This window comes from Periophthalmus magnuspinnatus, chromosome 1 (assembly GCF_009829125.3).
Source record: "Periophthalmus magnuspinnatus isolate fPerMag1 chromosome 1, fPerMag1.2.pri, whole genome shotgun sequence".
In the NCBI taxonomy this organism is placed as follows: domain Eukaryota; kingdom Metazoa; phylum Chordata; class Actinopteri; order Gobiiformes; family Gobiidae; genus Periophthalmus; species Periophthalmus magnuspinnatus.
This window is the reverse complement of record NC_047126.1, coordinates 2537285-2556269: the sequence shown is the minus strand read 5'-3', so window position 1 is coordinate 2556269 and position 18985 is coordinate 2537285. Positions and strand designations below refer to the sequence as shown.

Below are 18985 nucleotides of genomic sequence, written 5' to 3'. Positions count from 1 at the left end.
TAAACCACTGAAAATCTACGGAACCTGCCTCTTCTTTTCAAGTGCAACACAAATGTGCCTTCACTTTAGGGACTTTAACTGTCTTTGTGACTGCTATGAGTTTATGGAGGCTGAATCCAACAGGTACTGACTTAATGTCTTTACTCTGGAGCATGAGTGTAGATGTGGTCACTACATTGGGCTCTATTGGCCTTAAGGCTGAAAAGACACAAGTGTCCAAGTCGAGTACTCGCTGTTTTTGACACACATGAAGAAATATGCAGATTCTTGTGGATTTCATGGATAAACATGGTTATTTGGCGACTCTTTGTGACGGGAACTCACATCCAGTGAACCCGAGGACGTGCATCACTTCCTCTGAGACAGCGGGTTTTTCCAACTCAAAATGTTCTCATATAATTGAGTGTGTGAGTTTATAGAGGCAGCCGCGGGAAACACTAAAACTCTGCCCATCAGGCAACGGCTTAAGCAAGTACAGAGTGAAATATAGTCATTTAGAGCACGTGAACTTGAGCAAAGCACCTTTGAACATCCATCCATCCATCCATTTTCTTCCTCTTATCCGGGGCCGGGTCGCGGGGGCAGCAGTCTAAGCAGGGACTCCCAGACTTCCCTCACCCCGGACACGTCCTACAGCTCCTCCGGTGGGACCCCAAGGCGTTCCCAGGCCAGCCGAGAGACATAGTCCCTCCAGCGTGTCCTGGGTCTTCCCCGGGGCCTCCTCCCGGTGGGACATGCCCAGAACACCTCCCTAGGGAGGCGTCCAGGAGGCATCCTGAGCAGATGCCCGAGCCACCTCAGCTGGTTCCTCTCAACGTGTAGGAGCAGCGGCTCTACTCCGAGCTCCTCCCGTGTGACCGAGCTCCTCACCCTATCCCTAAGGGTGCGCCCGGCCACTCTGCGGAGGAAGCCCATTTCAGCCGCTTGTATCCGCGATCTTGTCCTTTCGGTCATTACCCAAAGCTCATGACCATAGGTGAGGGTAGGAACGTAGATTGACCGGTAAACCTTTGAACATTTTAGTTTATTTCAAAGAGCCTTTCAAAAGACTGACTCTTTTACTATTTATTTAAATGACAGAAACTGATGCATAGTTTAAATAAAACATTTCACAACAGTAATAATAATAATAATAATAATAATAATAATAATAGAATAACTTGTTGTGATGTGTGGCCTGCTCTGCTGGTTCTGCTGTTGGTTCAGTGTAAAAATGCAGAAAAAGATTTGGTTCTTTTAAAAAATTAGATCCCATTACAACAGTTCACATTAAGGAACCGTTCCAAAGAGCCGACTCGTTCCAAAGAGCCGCCTCGTTCCAAAGAGCCGACTGCTTCCAAAGAGCCGACTCGTTCCAAAGAGCCGACTCGTCCCAAAGAGCCGACTGGTTCCTGATCGTCTCTAGTTTTGGTGAAGTTTCTCTTTTCACTTGGACGTGAGCAGCAGATGTGACATGTAGAGGTTATTTCATAACTGTTGCCTAGCAACCATACTGTAAACAAGGGCCACAACTCATTTACACAATATAAATATGTTTATTATATTTCAACTACATCTAGTTTTACTTTTGCTCACAAACGTCTGCTGGTGAAAGAGTTAAATAGTTTTCATGACAGGTACGATCCCACTAAACGTACAAACAATTACAACAAAATAATAAGATGAAATGTTTTGTGTTTCAGACTCCTGTGAGTTCTCTCTGGACCCAAACACAGCTCACAGACGTCTCCTTCTGTCTGAGGACAATCGGATTGTGACACGTGTGAAGGAGGAGCAGGAGTATCCAGATCATGATGACAGGTTCACATACAACCCCCAGGTCCTGAGCTGCACTGGCCTGAGGGGGCGCTGTTACTGGGAGATGGACTGGAGAGAGATGGTTTCTATAGCAGTGAGTTATGGAGGGATAAGACGGAGCGGATGGGAGAGTGGGTTTGGAGACAATGATCAGTCCTGGAGTCTGTGGATCTGTGATGAACGGTACTCTGTCTGTCACAACAGAAACTTAATACGACTCCACTTTCGCTCAGTGAGAGGGGGCGTGTCCTCTGGCACAGTGGGCTTGTCCTCTGGCAGAGTGGGCGTGTTCCTGGACTCTGAGGCTGGAGCTCTGTCCTTCTATGACGTCTACTCTGATAAAAGACTGTTCCACATCTGGACCTTCTCCTCGTCCTTCTCTGAGCCTCTGTTCTCTGGGTTTGCCCTGATGGATGAAGGTTCCTCTGTGACTCTGGTGAAAGAGACGAGACGATGAACTAAACACAAGAGAAACTGTATTTGTCCCACGATGAGACAATGAGAACAACAGATATGCAAGAGAAATAAAACAAAATGGAGCTTAAATGTAACAGTTTAAATTTGACTTTGAATCAAATAAAGACACAAAATACAGTAAATGAACGACGGGAAAGAACATGTAGAGTTCTAGTTCTTTACTTTGTCTCCAGACTGTTTTGGACCAGTGGATAAAGGTGAGCTGGTTTATCTGTAGTTTCTCACTTAAAGACGAGGTATTTTACTTCTATGGGATATTAAAGAGGAGGTATTTACTTCTATGGTTTATTAAAGAGGGGGTATTTTCAGGTTGGGTTTGAGGGGGTCAGTCTCTAATGTCTCTGCTGCACTGAGGAGTGAAGCAGTTTAAATGAGGCTAAAACAATCACTGCAACTTCAAAGTTCGACACATCCAGGTCTGAAATGATCCAAATGATTCTTATGAAGGTGTGTGCAGTTTAAAAACACAATAGAGCACTTCCTGTATCGCCACATGATGACATCACAAAGTGTAACAGAGTGCTTTCAGACTGAGAGAAGAACTCAGCCTAAATCTGCAGGTTTGTGTGTTAAACATGTGTGAATTAACATGTGTGATACAAACCTCTGACTGGTGGTGCACAAATACAGATTTAAGAATAAACACCATCAGATCACAGCAATCAAAGAGCCAATCAGGAGCCAGGCTGGTGAAGGTCACGCCCCTTAGCAACACTGTCAATCAAACCTGTTGCTAACGTTAGCAGGAGCGATCTCAGGGAAAGAAGGCGCCTGATTTGTCTGTTATTAATGTTAATCTCTTGATTTACCAAATGACATACAGTTACTCTTCATGTCCTCAGTTACTTCACAGCATTGTCTGTGTTTAATTTAAATCAGACCGAATCACCCAAAATAAATACAATTAAAAAACAAACTGCCCAGCAAAACTTTTGGGAAAAAATAAAGAACAAACAACATTTAAACCAGAGGGTGTGTACCCTGTGTAAAAGAAATTAAAATATTGTGTGATTATTTTACCTTTGAGAAATCACGTGGTCTTGTAACTAAAACTAATTTGGTTTGGTCGTCAAGACAGTGTTAGAAAACCTCTCATCTAAACCCTTTTATTCCCTTTTGGTGGTCAATCTTATTAAGATGTGTTTATAATGTAAGTGAAGAGAGATGCATTCAGACCATACAGTTGGATTTCAGATTTGAAATGTATCACACCTTGTATTGTTTTGACTCCACATGTCACATCCTGAGGTGATCGAGCTCATGAAGCCTCCAGGAGCTCGTCTGACCACACCTCAGGAGGAGTGTCACATCTGCACTTTGAAATGTGTGTCCTCTGTTCATCTCAAACTATATAAACCTGGTGATTTACATCATTCGGGGTCTGACATTAGGGGGAGATGCTGTCGGACCTATTTCTTGCAAGAAATAAACTCTTGTTTTTGCTTCAACATTAATCAGAGCCTGCAAAAGGAGTCTTATTTTCACAACAAGCATCTTCCTCACAGGGTTGTAGGCTTTACGTTTAAAAAGCAGATCACTGGGGTAGTCTTGGTCGAAATATACACGTCTTCCATGAAAGTCTCCTCCATGTCGGCTACTCTCTGTTCGGCTTCCTCGACTCTCTGTGTAACATGTTTCAGGTACGTAGTGAAACCATCCAGACTCTTTCACATTTCATCTCTAAAGCTACTCACTTCAGTCTTTAGAGTGTCAATCCTGTCATTAAATTCCTTCTTAATGTCATTTTGGACCTTTCTCAGCTCTGCTATACTGTTAGCTTGAATAGCATCCATGGATGTAAAGAGTCTTCTTCGTTTGCGATGTCTTGCAGATTTTCTCTCGTCTTTCTTTTATTACCCCCTGACATATTACTGGTAACTTTTATTTCAAGTTCTGATGTTTCTTTTATCAGGGGAGCAGCGGGCCGTCGGGGAGCTCAGGAATTATGCTGCCGATTTCCCCCCTCGCCATCGCGGAAGTCCCAGACATGCGATGTTTGATGTGTTTGTTTTATGGTGTGAACTGTGATGAAGAAGTAAGACCACAGTAAACATCAGTGAAAAGAACTCTGCCTCTCGTGTTTGTGGACAAGTGTTATGTTAATATCTTATGTTAACAAACCAGACATGTGTTCAGTTCTGTCTATGCTTCAAGTGGCTGAATAAATATAAATGTGTTACTTTAGCGTGATGTACTGATATTCAGCCTGTTGGTCCACATTATTATTATTAGAACTTGACTTTAAAGATAAAATGTCTGTTCTTGGTCTCGGATTTTGTGACTTATAGTCCAGTGCGACTTATATATGTTGTTTTTTTCATTATTATGCATTTTTTCTCTGGTGCGACTTATACTCCAGAGCGATGTCCGGAAAATACAATAACTGATTTTTCTTTCCACATGATTTTTCCAGACCTCTTATCATCCATGGATTATGTACTTTTATGTTTAACTTTGACTCTCCTCATTGGACAATAAAAGTCACACAATAACATAAATGTGTCAGAAATGCATTATGGGAGTCATTTGTATCTTCAACATAGACCTCATTCCATTTTTATTTATTTTCCATTATTTATTTATTTTTTTATTATTTGTCTTGGGCAAATGGACATCTTTTCTCTTTGCATAGCCTAGGCAGCCACAATCGATATCAATCAACACAATGATACAAGAGAAAAAGAGAAATAAACAAAAACAGACAAGCAAAACACACACAAAAAAGCGTATCTCCGATTGCCCAAAAAGGAGTGGGACGAAGAAAACTTATTTAATCCCACCCCCTCTGTCATTATTACTTAAATTTAGCATACTTTACTTCCTTTTCATGATTGTATTACGTGATTACATTGGGGACTATGAGTTAGACTTATGCAACTTAAGTGTTACATCATATTGGATAAGGTGCCAACAATGGTAAGGAAAGTTATTAATACCAACAATGGTAACGGACAGTAAATACCAACAATGGTAATGGACAATAAATGCAACAATAGTAAAGAAATGGTAGATACAAAGCCAGCATTACAAGATTACTGAAATTATATTAGGACTCTTCCTCTAGATACTGTGACCAGATCATATTTTTATATCGATGCTTGAATGTACTGATACTATGGCATTACTTGATGTGTAAATCCAGACTGTTCCAAAGTTTAACACCACATACCGATACACAGAACCTTTTTTCAGTAGTTCTAACTTTAGGTAATTTGAATTTCTCATACTCTCTAAAATTGTATGTTCTCTCTTTGGTTGTAAACAAAACTTGCAGCTTACTCAGTAGCACATTTATGGAAGCTTTAAATAGTATAGTCAATGTAACATATTTTACAAGATCAGGAATTTTTAGGAGCTTTGAATATATGAATAGAGCATGTGTGTGCTCTAAGTATCCGACTTTATGGATGATTCGCAAAGCACGTTTCTGTAATACAACTAATGGATTAAGTGTAGATCGGTAAGTATTTCCCCACACTTCAACACAATAAGTGAAGTATGGGAGTACTAAGGAACAGTATAAAGTACGTAGGGCATTTTGATCAAGGTAGTTTTTTGCTTTATTTATTATTGAGAGACTTTTTGAGATTTTGCTTTTTATTTGTCAAATATGGGCTTTTCATGATAATTTATTGTCTATTATGACACCCAAAAACTTGATCTCATTTACACTTTCAATTTGAACATCATCAATCAGAATTGGTAGCTCTGTATTAATTTTTGAATTTCCAAAAAGCATAACTTTTGTCTTCTTTAAATTAAGTGATAATTTGTTACAATCCGTCCACTTTTTTATTTTATCAAGTTCCATTCATACATACATGTTCAGCTTTAAATGCCTCAACTGTCTTTGGCTGTCTAGGTAATAATAAATCTGTTCATTATTTTATAAATTCCACCTGCACAAATGTAAATATAGCAATCTAAAACCAAACTTTGCACATTTCCACAACGACTCTCTTTCCCATATAAAACTCTTCAGTGGCTCCATTGACAAAAATAAACAGTTACTGTAAGAACGAATGACAAAATATTTGAATGTGTCAGAGCCCTGGCACATGGCGTTATAGGTTTGTATACAATTTATTTCACTTTGTATTTTTATTAAATAAATTAATAATAAAAAACAAAACAAAAAAACAAAAGTGTTCGTTCAAGAGGATGATCCAATCAGAAAGCAGAATGAGCCTCATGTAACGGAGTAAAAAATACACTTATTACTATTTCCTGTTTTTTATGTTTAGTTTGAATTTATGTGAATTTGATCCTTTTGACCTTTTATTTTGAAAATACGGAAGTGCGCATTACTCCCGTGTGTTTTATTTTGGTAGCGTCACTTCCGCTCTCACGTAGGAGGCTGCAGAGGGTAAGTTCTGTTTGGGTTGAAAAGAACATATTTTATAAAAATGATTTACCGTGAGGATAAATACAAGAACACATGTTGATAGGACAATGTTTTCACGTGTAATGAATGTGTTTTGGAACGATAATTGTAAATTTTGTACATTTAATTTGGACTAAACGGTTTCAGTTATCTTCATATTGTTACATGGATCTGAATGGCGCGAAAATGAGCCGCCATGTTACGTGCTGTTGTCATGGTTACAGGAGCCAGAGTGTGAAGGGACATTTGATCCAAAAAGTTTAACGTACAAATGTTGATTTGTACACTAGCAAATAAACAGTTTTTACACTAATTTTCAGTTTTGTATATCTAAACTTATACATTTGTAAGCATAAAACGAAATTTGTAAGTGTAAAAAAGATAATTATTACAGTATACAAATCAACATTTACGCGTTCAAACTTCTTGGAACAATTACACCTTCATATCACTGAGCCTCATGTGTGAAGACTAATGGAATATTCATTTGTTTGTCACAGGCATGTTTGATTTTATTTTTATTTATGTAAAACATTGTAAATTGTGCATTTGTCTCTCCAAATAATTACTCTACTGCCAATGTAAATGTAAATTTTTTTTAATTGTTTTTATTGTAAGTTATATAATTGTGAGTCAACGTGATTTGTAAATCCTGTGTAAAAACATGGTAATAACACGTCCAGCATGTAACTGTAAGCTCCCGTCCTCTCAGTAGCAGGTTGGAGACTGCAGGGGGAGCCACTGAGCCTCACGTGTGAAGACATATTAAAAGATTATTTATGTTTGTCACAGGAGTAAAGCTGACGAAAGGTTCACAGCTGTTACACATGACTCTCTCATTTGGGTTGCCAGGTTTAATCCTAAAATCCTGTTGTTTTAAACCTAAAATGCCTCTCTCTGATCTGATTGGTCATTACCTAAACCCCAGCACCTGCAGCCAATCAGGACTCAGTGCTAGTGCAGCCTCTGCAGCTCAGGGAGTGAATTCTGGAGGTTCTTTCATATGTATCCTGTCCATAAACGGATAATGAGACACACTTGTATGTGTCTCTATCTGCAGGACAAGGCTCTGGACACAGGCTGAGAGGGGATTGTAGTACTTTTTTAAAACTGTAGGAGGCAAGATACACACAGTTTATTTCAAAATGAGTCCCACTCAGTGAAGAAGTGTAACTGCTCCATGCTCTGAACTGAACACAAGAGAAACTGTGTTTTTATATTAAATGTAATAAAACATAAAACAGAGCCGTGATGTAGAGTCACACAAAACAACCACACGCTGTCGCCAAAACAAACCAGTGCTTAGAACTGGAATTGTAAGAGTCATTTTGAGGCCTTTTTATGTTTGCACCACCAGCCACTGTGCGGCGCTGTGTTTCCTGTGTAGTCTAATTAAGGATGTGTGAGGCCACAGAGGGACAGTTTTTGGGCTGGTTGTGCTGGTGTAGAAAATATGAGTTAAATATGATACAAGTCTTGTTCACTGGACACATGAGTGTTTGGCTCATTAACCTCTCGTTCTAACTCTTTTAAACTCTCCAGGAGCTGGTGTCATGGGGCTGCCGACTGTCACGGCTCCATCCTGAGATGTATTGCCGTGTGTTATTATTTTCTGTGCAGGTGGAGTTGGTTGGTGCAGTCCTGGTGCGTCAAGGGCCGGACACACTGCACCTTTAAAAGCTCCTGTACACCAGAAGCTCGTGCTGGCTCATCCTGCTCCCAGCCAGTCACCTGCACGTCCTGCACTTATTTTTATTGCTTTGCTTCACAACATTCATCATTGCACACACACACACAGACACACACCTACACCCCCCCCCCCCCCCCCAATTAATTTGATAAATAAACACTTTATTTAATTAAATATTTGGTTTTGTGTATTTTCTGTCACAGCTTGGAGCCGAGTTATGACCCGACCACGACAGTAATGTTTATTTACACCAGAGACACGTCCTGCCCCACACAGATCACTGTGGAATGGGCTCATTTATTTAGAGACCCACACAGCTCAAGTTTGGGCCTGGTTTAGTCCTGGTTTAGTCCTGGTTCAGTCCTGGTTTAGTCCTGGTTTTGTCCTGGTTTAGTCCTGACCTAGTCCTGGTTCAGTCCTGACCTGGTCCTTGTTTAGTCCTGCTTTAGTCCTAGTTTAGTCCTGGTGTAGTCCTGGTTCAGTCCTGGTTTAGGCTTGGTTTAATCCTGGTTTAGTCCTGGTTTAGTCCTGGTTTAGTCCCGTTTACTCCTGGTTTAGACCTAGTTTAGTCCTGGTTCAGTCCTGGTTCAGTCCTGGTTTAGTCCTGGTTTAATCCTGGTTTATTCTTCTCTTGAATAAACTGTTCAAACTTGTATCTTTCTGCTGCTTTTACCCAGAGACCTGGAGAGTGGCGCCCTCTGCTGGAGCTCAGTGTCACCACAGAGGGAGGGCCACTGACGTCACAGGATCGAAAGTGAAAGTGTGAACGCAAGAGCCGTGTTTTTGAGTCCTGTGCCTAGAGGACGGTGACGCAGTGAGTTTTTCTTATGTAACATTTAAAAGAATGAAACAAAGGTGCAGCTCTTCCCTGGTCCAGCTCTGTGTAGATTGGTTTAGTTTGGACTTAGACCAAGTCAAACATCTAGTCCTTCTATTGTAGAACGACCAGATTTTCAAAATGCCAAACTGGGACAGTCCCAAGTTGGGATGTTTCGTGTGAATAAAAGAGTGAAAAGAGCACGTGACGCTGTCCATTCTCCTCTCAGTTTTGGGTCAGTGTATAATCTATAATCCCAGGGATGGTGCTTTTTTGCCTTTTTCTCATTTTCAAACGTGGGTTTCTGTGATTTAACTAAACCAGTGGTTCTTAACCTTATTGGAGGTACTGAACCCCACCAGTTTCATATGCACATTCACTGAACCCTTGTTTATTGAAAAATATATATATATATTTTTCAAATTCAAAACATGTATGTTTTACTGGTGCACAAAATGAATCGTGCATTAACATCACTGTGTTCAAAGAATAAAACCAATACAATGCATGAACTCACAACAAATCAAATACATACCTTTTTACAAAGACATGACCTTTTTTAATACTACCACACTGAAATATTTTAAATTTTTAACCTTATGTATTTCAATAATGAACTTATTGTATTTATGCTATTTATTATTTTTAACATTTTAACACACACCCATCACCTAATTTCCATCAGGCTAGAATAATAATGAATATTTACTGCAAATCAGTGTGACTTCTGCTATTGCCTTTGAGAGATCAGTTCAGAAACGCATGGCTTCACCTTGGCAAGTGCCACTCTCATGTCATTTTCACAGCAAAGTATGTTGCTTTTCTTCGTTTTTATGTCGTTTTATGTTTTTCTGCCGTTCGAACGGCTCATTTAAGTTGGGCAGGTACTTCAATAGACACATCAAAGGGTGCATTTGTTGAATTGGGCCAATGTCTGAAGATGCTCGCAGTCCACGAATCATATGAGTCGGGTGCGTGTTTTGACCTCCGCCGAACCCCTGAGACTGACTCACCGAACCCCTAGGGTTCGATCGAACCCAGGTTAAGAACCACTGAACTAAACTAATGACAGTATATTCCCTCTTTACTGTGCGGGGGTCAGACTGGTCAAAAATAGAGACACTTGGGACATTTCTGATATAAAACTGGGACAAATCACTGGTTTTGTATAAATCTGCTGGGACAGTGGACACGGAGCTCCAAACTGGGACTGTCCCGGGTCAAGAGGAGAGTGTGGTCACCCTGTCCTATTGGGACCTGCTGTAGACCTGTTTAAACATGGTTGGCTTCAGGGTTTCTAGTTTAGTCCTGGTTTAGTCCTGGTTTAGTCCTGTTCAGTCCTGTTCTAGTCCTGGTTTAGTTCCTGGTTTAGTTCCTGTTTTAGTCCTGGTTTAGTCCCTGGTTTAGTCCTGGTTTCTGTCCTGGTCTAGTCCTGGTTTAGTCCTGGTTTAGTCCTGGTTTAGTCCTGGTTCGGTCCTGGTTCAGTCCTGGTTTAGTCCTGGTCTAGTCCTGGTCTAGTCCTGGTCTAGTCCTGGTTTAGTCCTGGTTTAGTCCTAGTTTAGTCCTGGTTTGAATATTTGTGATAAAAGTTTCAGTGTAATGTCGTTATGTGACCAGCAGAGGGAGACACAAATCAGACCTCTGGGCGTAGACACATTTCACAGTAACTCCACATCTGAGGCCTGTTGGTAGAAGCAGGTTTAGTTTAAGTTTGGGCTAAGTTCAGGTTTAGTTTGAGGAAACTCAGTTTTGTGCCTCTGAAAAGAGGTTTGGTTTAGTTCAGTGTGAATCACCATGGTAACAGACTCCACACGGCGACCTGCTCTGGACCAGGGTAAGATCTGGTTTAGAGTTAGAAAAACCAACATGGACCAATCAGCCGTGAGCACAGTGCCATTTATAAAACTGCGCAGACACAGCTCTGTCTTTACATTTTTAGTTTTATTTCACAAAAGTGGTGAAGGTTCCACAAGTAAAAGTCAGAACAGGCAAAGTAAATATTACATATGAAATATAAATGAGAGAGATACGGTCATCTAGGTCCCCGCCCTCGACTGCCGCCCAGATCTTCACGCACTGGCCCCTTACGGATCCTCTTGCGGGTGGTGGGTCCACATGAGGACGGCCCCACGTCACTCCTTCGGGCTGAGCCCGGCTATGCCCCGTGTGGCCCGGCCACCAGGCGCTCACTGTCGAGCACCCACCCCAGGCCTGGCTCCAGGGTGGGGCCCCGGTAACGCCGGTCCGGGCGACGTAGCTTGCCCTGATTTATTGTCATAAAGGGCTTCTGAACCGCTCTTCGTCTGACCCGTCCCCCTGGAACTGTTTGCCATGACCCTACCAGGGGCATGAAGCCCTCGACAACATAGCTCCCAGGATCATTCGGGCACTCAAACCCCTCCACCAGGTTATGGTGGCGGTTCAGGGAGGGGTTCACACTGGAGGAGCTCGGAGTAGAGCCGCTGCTCCTACACGTTGAGAGGAGCCAGCTGAGGTGGCTTGGGCTCAGGATGCCTCCTGGATGCCTCCCTAGGGAGGTGTTCTGGGCATGTCCCACCGCGAGGAGGCCCCGGGGAAGACCCAGGACACGCTGGAGGGACTATGTCTCTCGGCTGGCCTGGGAATGCCTTGGGATCCCACAGGAGGAGCTGGAGGACATGTCTAGGGTGAGGGAAGTTTGGGAGTCCCTGCTTAGACTGCTGCCCCCGCGACCCGGCCCCGGATAAGCGGAAGAAAATGGATGGATATAAATGAGAGAAATTAAAAAAATACGTAATAATAAAAATACATGAAAACATTGTGTTCAAATAGACTTTTCTGATTTTAGCACCTACAACATGGACCCACCTGGACCTGGCCCCGGGTCTAAACCCAGACCTGCTCCCAGCTCTGTGTCTCTGAAAAGTGACCGCTCCAAAACCCCACCTCCTGAGTTTAGAGAGGCTCCTCCTGAAGACCAGAGGTAAGACGGTCATTTTAACAGGTCTTTTCACACTGACAGAGACCAAAGTGAGTAGGGCTGTTACTGTAGGCCTGCCTCCTCAGTCAGATCTTCTTTGTCATGTGCTCCAGAGGGTCAGACTTACACAGACAGAAGTTTAAACTCCAGCAGAACTCATGGGCTCCACCTCTCTACACTGGCCCTGAGGACTAGCACTGACAGGACACTCTCTCTGAGCTCAGAATGAGCTTGAGAGGGGCCAGATCCCATCGGTGTCCATCAGCATTGATCTAAATGCGGTGCACCTGGTTAGGTTTGTGTTCCACTTACTGTGATGTCATGAGGACGTCGGTAACGATGTTATGGTCGATGGTGTCAAACACTGCTCTGAGGTCCAACAGAACCAGGACTGAGACCAGTTCATTGTCAGCAGCTGATAACAGGTCATTTGTGACTTTAAGGAGTGCAGTTTCTGTGGTGAGCTCTGAATCCTGATTGAAAAACTTCAAATAAATTATTAGCCTGTAGGTGGCGATAAAGCTGCTTAACTTGTACTTTTTCAAGGATTTTTGAGACAAAGGGAAGATTAGAGATGGGTCTATAGTTGGCTAAAACATCATTTTTTAATGAGGTATTTATTATATTAAGGATTAGAGGATTTCTTTGAGGAGTCTGGTTGGTCTAGGGTCTAACATACAAGTTGATATTTTTTTTTTTTTTAAACTTTATTTTTATTGGGGGTTTTATAAGTATTTTAGAACAACAAACAAAAAAAAAACAAAACAAAACCGCAGACCACAAAAACAATACAGAGCATCCAGGAAAAAGTATAGAAACAATGCACAGTTATTCCATTAACATGATCATATAACTAGTTTTTCAATATAACAAGTCCATTTCTCCCAATATCTTTTACATTTGTCAACAGAAAGTCTCAGTGAAAAGGTCAGTCTCTCCATGTCATAGATCTCAGTGACAACTTGAATCCAGTCAGTGAGTGTAGGTACGTCCTTACACAACCATTTGCGGGTTATGGCCTTCTTCGCTCCAGCTAGTAGTATTGACAAAAGATATTTATCGGATCTTAGCATCCCATGTGGAAGTTTACTCAAATAGACTTCAGTGAATCCCCATGTCAAGCCAGGCCCAAATATATCTTGGATTACTCTTATCACCGATGTCCAGTAGTGGGCGATCTTGTCACAGTTCCAAAAAATATGGAAATGTCCAGCTCTGTCATTGCCACAGTCTCTCCAGCATTGTGCTTTGCCTGGGTCATTACAATGTTTGCTCCTAATATAAGGTGTTACAAAAAAACGCACCATATTTTTCCACATAAATTCCCTCCAAAGTCCTGAACTTGAGGTAGTCATAGTAGTTTTACAGATATTTGACCAGTCATCCTCCGATATTTTAACCCCAGCGTCCTTTTCCCATGCCTCCTTAATACATGTAGTGGAAATATTTCTCGCTGCTTGCAAACATTTATAAATTGTGGTTATTTGTTTCTTGGGTGTGTTGCCTTTACAAGCTTCTAGAAAAAATTTCACCAGATCACTTTCTTCTTCAGTAAATTTAATTTCTCTATCAAAATAGTGTCTTAGCTGAAAATATCTAAAGAGGTCATGTTTGTCCAAATTATGCGCGACTGAGAGTTCCATGTAACTTTTCAAAACACCATTGTTTGATATAGTCCAATAACCAGTGATACCCCGCCATGACCACTGTCGAAACCCATTATCTGTCCGTGCCGGTAGAAACTCTGAATCAAAAGCCGGCCAGCGCAGTAATCTGGCATTTCTTTCTATGTTTTTGTTTTTAAGTATTTTATTCCATATATTTATTGGTACTTTTATCCAGACAGGCAACAGGTTTGAGTCTAAGTACTTTTTAAGAAGAGACTGATCACCGAGCATGGGCTGAAGAGGCTCATCAAAGTATGACTGGTCAATCTCTTTCCATTTAGCCTCACAGCAAGGATCGCACCAATTTATCAGAACTCGTAGCTGAGCTGCTTTATAGTATCCCTCTAACCATGGTAGGGCTAGTCCACCCTCCTCTCTTCGTAACTGTAATATTTGAAACTTTATTCTTGTTTTTTTATTTCCCCAAATAAAATTTGAGATCATTCTATTCCACTCATTGAATTGCTTGGAGGGTATCTCAACTGACAGTGCCTGGAAAAGGTAAAGAAACCTTGGCAAGAGGTTCATTTTTATTATGTCAATCCTATTATACATATTCATTGGCAACAGGGACCATTGCTGTAAATCCGCTTTAATGTTAGTGGTTAGAGTAGTATAATTTTCTTCAAAGATTAATGATAAATCCTTTGGTATATGTACTCCCAAGTATTTGATGCTTTTATTCTTCCAATTAAAATTTGTCATCTTGCGAATCTCAGGAGAGGGCAAATAATTAAAAGAGATTATTTGGGTTTTCTGTAGATTCAGTTTGTAACCAGAATATGTACCAAAGTCTCGCAACAAGGACAAAAGATTAGGTAAACTGACCTTGGGGTTAGATAATGTTAAAAGGACATCATCTGCGTATAAACAAGCTTTGTGTATGGTGTCTCCTACAGTAATCCCTGAAATATCTGTATGTTCTCTGATAGCCTGAGCCAAAGGCTCAATAAAAAGTGCAAACAGGGTTGCGCTGAGGGGGCATCCCTGACGACAGCCTCTCTCTAAATGTAATGAGTCAGACAAGTCCCCATTGATTTTGATCCTGGCAGATGGGGAATCATATAAAGATTTTATACATCTAATTATTTTACTGTTAAAACCGAACCTGTTCAGGACCAAATAAAGATATTCCCAACCGACAGAATCAAATGCTTTTTCAGCATCAAGACTAACTGCTATAGATTCTATGTTTTTCATTTTATTAATGAGATGTAAAGCGCGTCTAATATTATCATGAGTCTGTCTATTGCGGACAAATCCAGATTGATCAGTGTCTGTCAATTCTGGAACAATAGCCTCGAGCCGCTGAGCTAGTATCGTGGCAAATATTCGATAATCAATATTTAAAATTGATATTGGACGATAAGAGCTGCATAGAATTCTGTCTTTACCTGGTTTATGGATCACTGAAATCACTGCTCTTTTCCAAGATGGTGGTATCTCCCCGCCCCTTAAAACATGATTAAAGCAAGCCCTAAGTGGCGGAAGTATTAAATGTCGAAAATGTTTATACCACTCAGCTGGATAACCATCTTCTCCGGCCATTTTGTTGGTTTTCAACTTTGAGATGGCTTTACTAATTTCTTCATCTGTTATTTCCCGATTTAACCTCTCGTTTTGTTCAGTTCCTATGGATGGTAAATCAAGTGAAGAAAGAAAATGATTAATAGCTTCATCATTTGCAGAGTGGGGTTGGGTATACAATTGTTCATAATATGCCACAAAGGAATTCTGTATGTCTTTTAGATCATGACATATATTGTCATCAAGAGGGCTCTTCATTTTATGTATAAATCTTTCGGCCTGTTGTTTACGTATCCTCCAAGCAAGAAGTTTCTTAGATTTGGGACCATTTTCATAATAATTTTGCTTTATAAATTTTGACTTCTTTTCTATTTGATCCTCATACAGTTTGTTCAAAATTTGTTTTGTTTCGTTGATCTTTATTAGGATATCATTGTTTTTGTTTTGTATGTGTTCCTTTTCTAAAATCTTCAGTTTGTCAGATACATGTTTCATGTAACTTTCCTTTTGCCTTTTCTTAAAAGAGGACCACATAATCAATTTACCTCTAAGTACGGCCTTTAGCGCATCCCACACTACACTGGGAGAAATATCATTAATACTATTATGATCCATATAATCTTTCAGTTCCTTCTCTACAAAGTCATTGAACTTATCATCTTTTAGGAAACTTGTGTTAAGTCTCCATAGAGTTTCTTTACGATCATTATCCAAATGGAGGGTCAAGCACACCCCTGCATGGTCAGATACATCTTTGACACCTATTTCGCAATTAACAATTCTATGTCTGTCAGACGTCAACATAAAAAAATAATCTAATCTTGAATATACCTGATGGGAGTGTGAGAAAAAAGTATAACTCTTATCTGATTGATGCAAGTTTCTCCATACATCCATCATTCCTAGTTCCTTAAGCATTTTCTTAACCAATATTGCTTCTGGTTGGGTTTTTTTCATTTTACTGGAGGAATCTATAAAAGGGTTAAGACAGACATTCCAATCCCCTCCACTTATAAGTACACCTGATATTTCTGTTGCAATAAGATCAAAAATCTTCTTAATCGTGCATTCGTCTTTGCCTGGAGGTCTATACACGTTTAACAGAGTCACTTCTTTATTGTCTATATATCCTTTAACTAAGATATAACGTCCTTCCTTGTCACTAACCTGAGATGTGTACTGAAAGTTCACTCTATTTGGTAGTAGGATGGCAACTCCTCTAGAATGACCATTTATAAATGAGGAGTAGTACATATTTTTAAACCCCATTTTGCTTATCTTTTCGTGCTCTGTGGCAGAAAGATGAGTTTCCTGCCAAAATATTATATCATATTTTCCTCTTTTCATTTTAGCAATGACTTTAGCCCTTTTAATGGGGTTATGAAGACCATTTACATTGAGAGTGATAACTGTATACTGTTGTCTACCCGCCATCAAGAGAAAGGTACAAACTAAACATAGCAATCTGTAGATGCTCTGAAAAACACACATGGGTCTGCAAAATAAAAAAACAAGAACATACCAGAACATGGAACATACGTGACCTCCAAAAGTGAAGTATAAGTCCACCTTCAAAGTTGGGAGGGGAATCCCTGGGAAAACAGGGAATCCCTCGCAGTGCTGCCACCCTCCATCTCCTGTCCATCGTGGTGGCGCAAGGTGGGGAAGCAATTTCCCCGACGGCCAATCAGATATGGTGATTCAGTTAGCGGTGCGCAGGTGTAATATTGCTTGCACTGCTATACCACGCAGAAGCTTGCCTTGAATCACACGGTGCCTCTTTTAAACACCTTCAACTTTTCCTGGATGCTTCTCGTCAGCTCTTCTCTGTTCCAACCCTTTGTTGCACGCGCGGATTTCCACGTAGGTCTCCTCTGTCTGGGAGAGGGAGCCGGGTGCGTTGCGTCCTCCGCTTCTGCCTGCAAAAGCCCTCTTTTCTTTAAGTCGTCCGTGGCTTCCTCCACGTTGTTATAAACCACGGTGTCATTGCCTCCGTCGTAAAATACGCGGAGTCTGGCTGGGTAAAGAGTTTGGAAGCGGTATTCTTTTTCTTTGAGCATTTTCCTGACGGGGTTGTAGGCTTTACGTTTAAGAAGCAGATCACTGGGGTAGTCTTGGTCAAAATATATACGCCTTCCATTAAACTGAATATCCCCTTTGCTCCAAGCAGAGCGGAGAACCTTCTCCTTCATCTTGTATTCCAAAAAACATATTACGATAGATCTGGGGTTAGCGCTCGGTGGCGGTCTGGGCCCCAGAGAGCGGTGACAGCGCTGTATGGCTAAAGGAGCGTCAGCGAGGGAGAGCTCAGATTTAAGAAAGTCTTCTGTAAACATTTGAATATTGGTCCCCTCCGCCCCCTCAACAATCCCATGAATTCGGATATTATTTCTGCGGGAGCGGGCTTCTAGGTCTGATAATTGTCTTTGGAGTTCCAGTTGTAACTGTAGAGAGTGCTCCAGAGCGTCTTTGACGTCAACATTGAACTCCTCCATGTCGGCTACTCTCTGCTCGGCCTCGCCGACTCTCTGTGTGACATGTTTTAAGTCCGCATTAAAACTGTCCATACGTTTTCCAATTTCTTCTCTAAAGCCAGCCATTTCAGTCTTTAGCATGTCAAGTCTGTCGTTAAGTTCCTTCTTTATATCATTTTGGACGTTTCTCAGCTCTGCTATAATGTTAGCTTGAATAGCATCCATGGTCACGTTTTCTGTTAGCTTGTTAGCCGCGGCAGCCTTCGCGGATAAAGAGTTCTCTTCGTTTGCAATGTCCTGCAGATTTGCTCTAGTCTTCCTTTTATTGCCCCCTGACATAATACTGACAACTTTTATTTCTAATTATGATACTTTTACCGGGGAAATAGTGGGCCGTCGGGGAGCTAAGAAATTATGCTGCCAATTGCTCCCTCGCCATCCCGGAAGTCCCACAAGTTGATATTTTTGAGGACATAAAGGCTGAAGTTCTCTTTGTTTGGTGGACAGCAGTAAATCTGTGTCACTGATGGGTTTATGTGGGACACTAGTTTTACAGCCTGGGCTGAAGGAGTCATTTTGTTTACTTTATCTCTGATGTTCCAGTGGCTTCCTGACGGGTTAAAGGTCATGATGTAATACTTTTATGAAATAGTTGACGACACAGTCTGCTGTTTCATTCATATATCCCCTGCAGCTCAGTATTGACACTTAACATTTCTAAAAACACCATTTTCATAGTGGAGAGTTTTGAGGTTTTGGCTGTGGGAACTTCATTCCATAACATGTTCCCGACGCAGTCGTGACATCATAGCAGGTCAGACACTGATCTAACCCAGCGCCTTCAGATCAACGTCATCCACCCATTTATCACTTACACAGTTTATATTCCACGAGGACATTTGATGGAACCAATCTCAAAAATGAAGTTTGTCCAAAACGTTCTTACTAAAGTATCTGGTGCAGTTTGGAAAAACGTTTGAAATCAGGCAACGACTCTTCACTTTTAATCTGTATAAAATATAAAACCAAAAGATCAAATGTTTTTCCTAACTGCACATGCCCAGTGTTTAAAAAAATACAAAGTACAATTAGTGGAATGGGGATACAAATGTTTTTGTTGTTTTTGTTCATGAAATTACTCTTGAAGTCATGTTCTGTTTTTGCTTTTTAACAAGAAATAAATAAGATCTTCT

At 41.0% G+C, this 18985-nt stretch overlaps 1 protein-coding gene across 6 annotated transcripts in view; it reads left to right on the top strand.

The window, feature by feature from the left end:
* Positions 1–18985, top strand: part of LOC117375359 (NACHT, LRR and PYD domains-containing protein 3-like) — a 53554-nt gene that overhangs the window by 13675 nt on the left and 20894 nt on the right. For 3 of the 6 annotated variants that reach the window (XM_055223211.1, XM_055223215.1, XM_055223212.1), the window contains exon 3: positions 11993–12127. The exons of 2 other annotated variants lie outside the window; for them this stretch is intronic. In XM_055223211.1, coding sequence (XP_055079186.1) covers positions 11993–12127 — 135 coding nt within the window. Of the gene's footprint in view, positions 1–1682; positions 2401–11992; positions 12128–18985 lie in introns of those variants that run through there. One more of the 6 variants, XM_055223220.1, reaches the window with a different exon arrangement.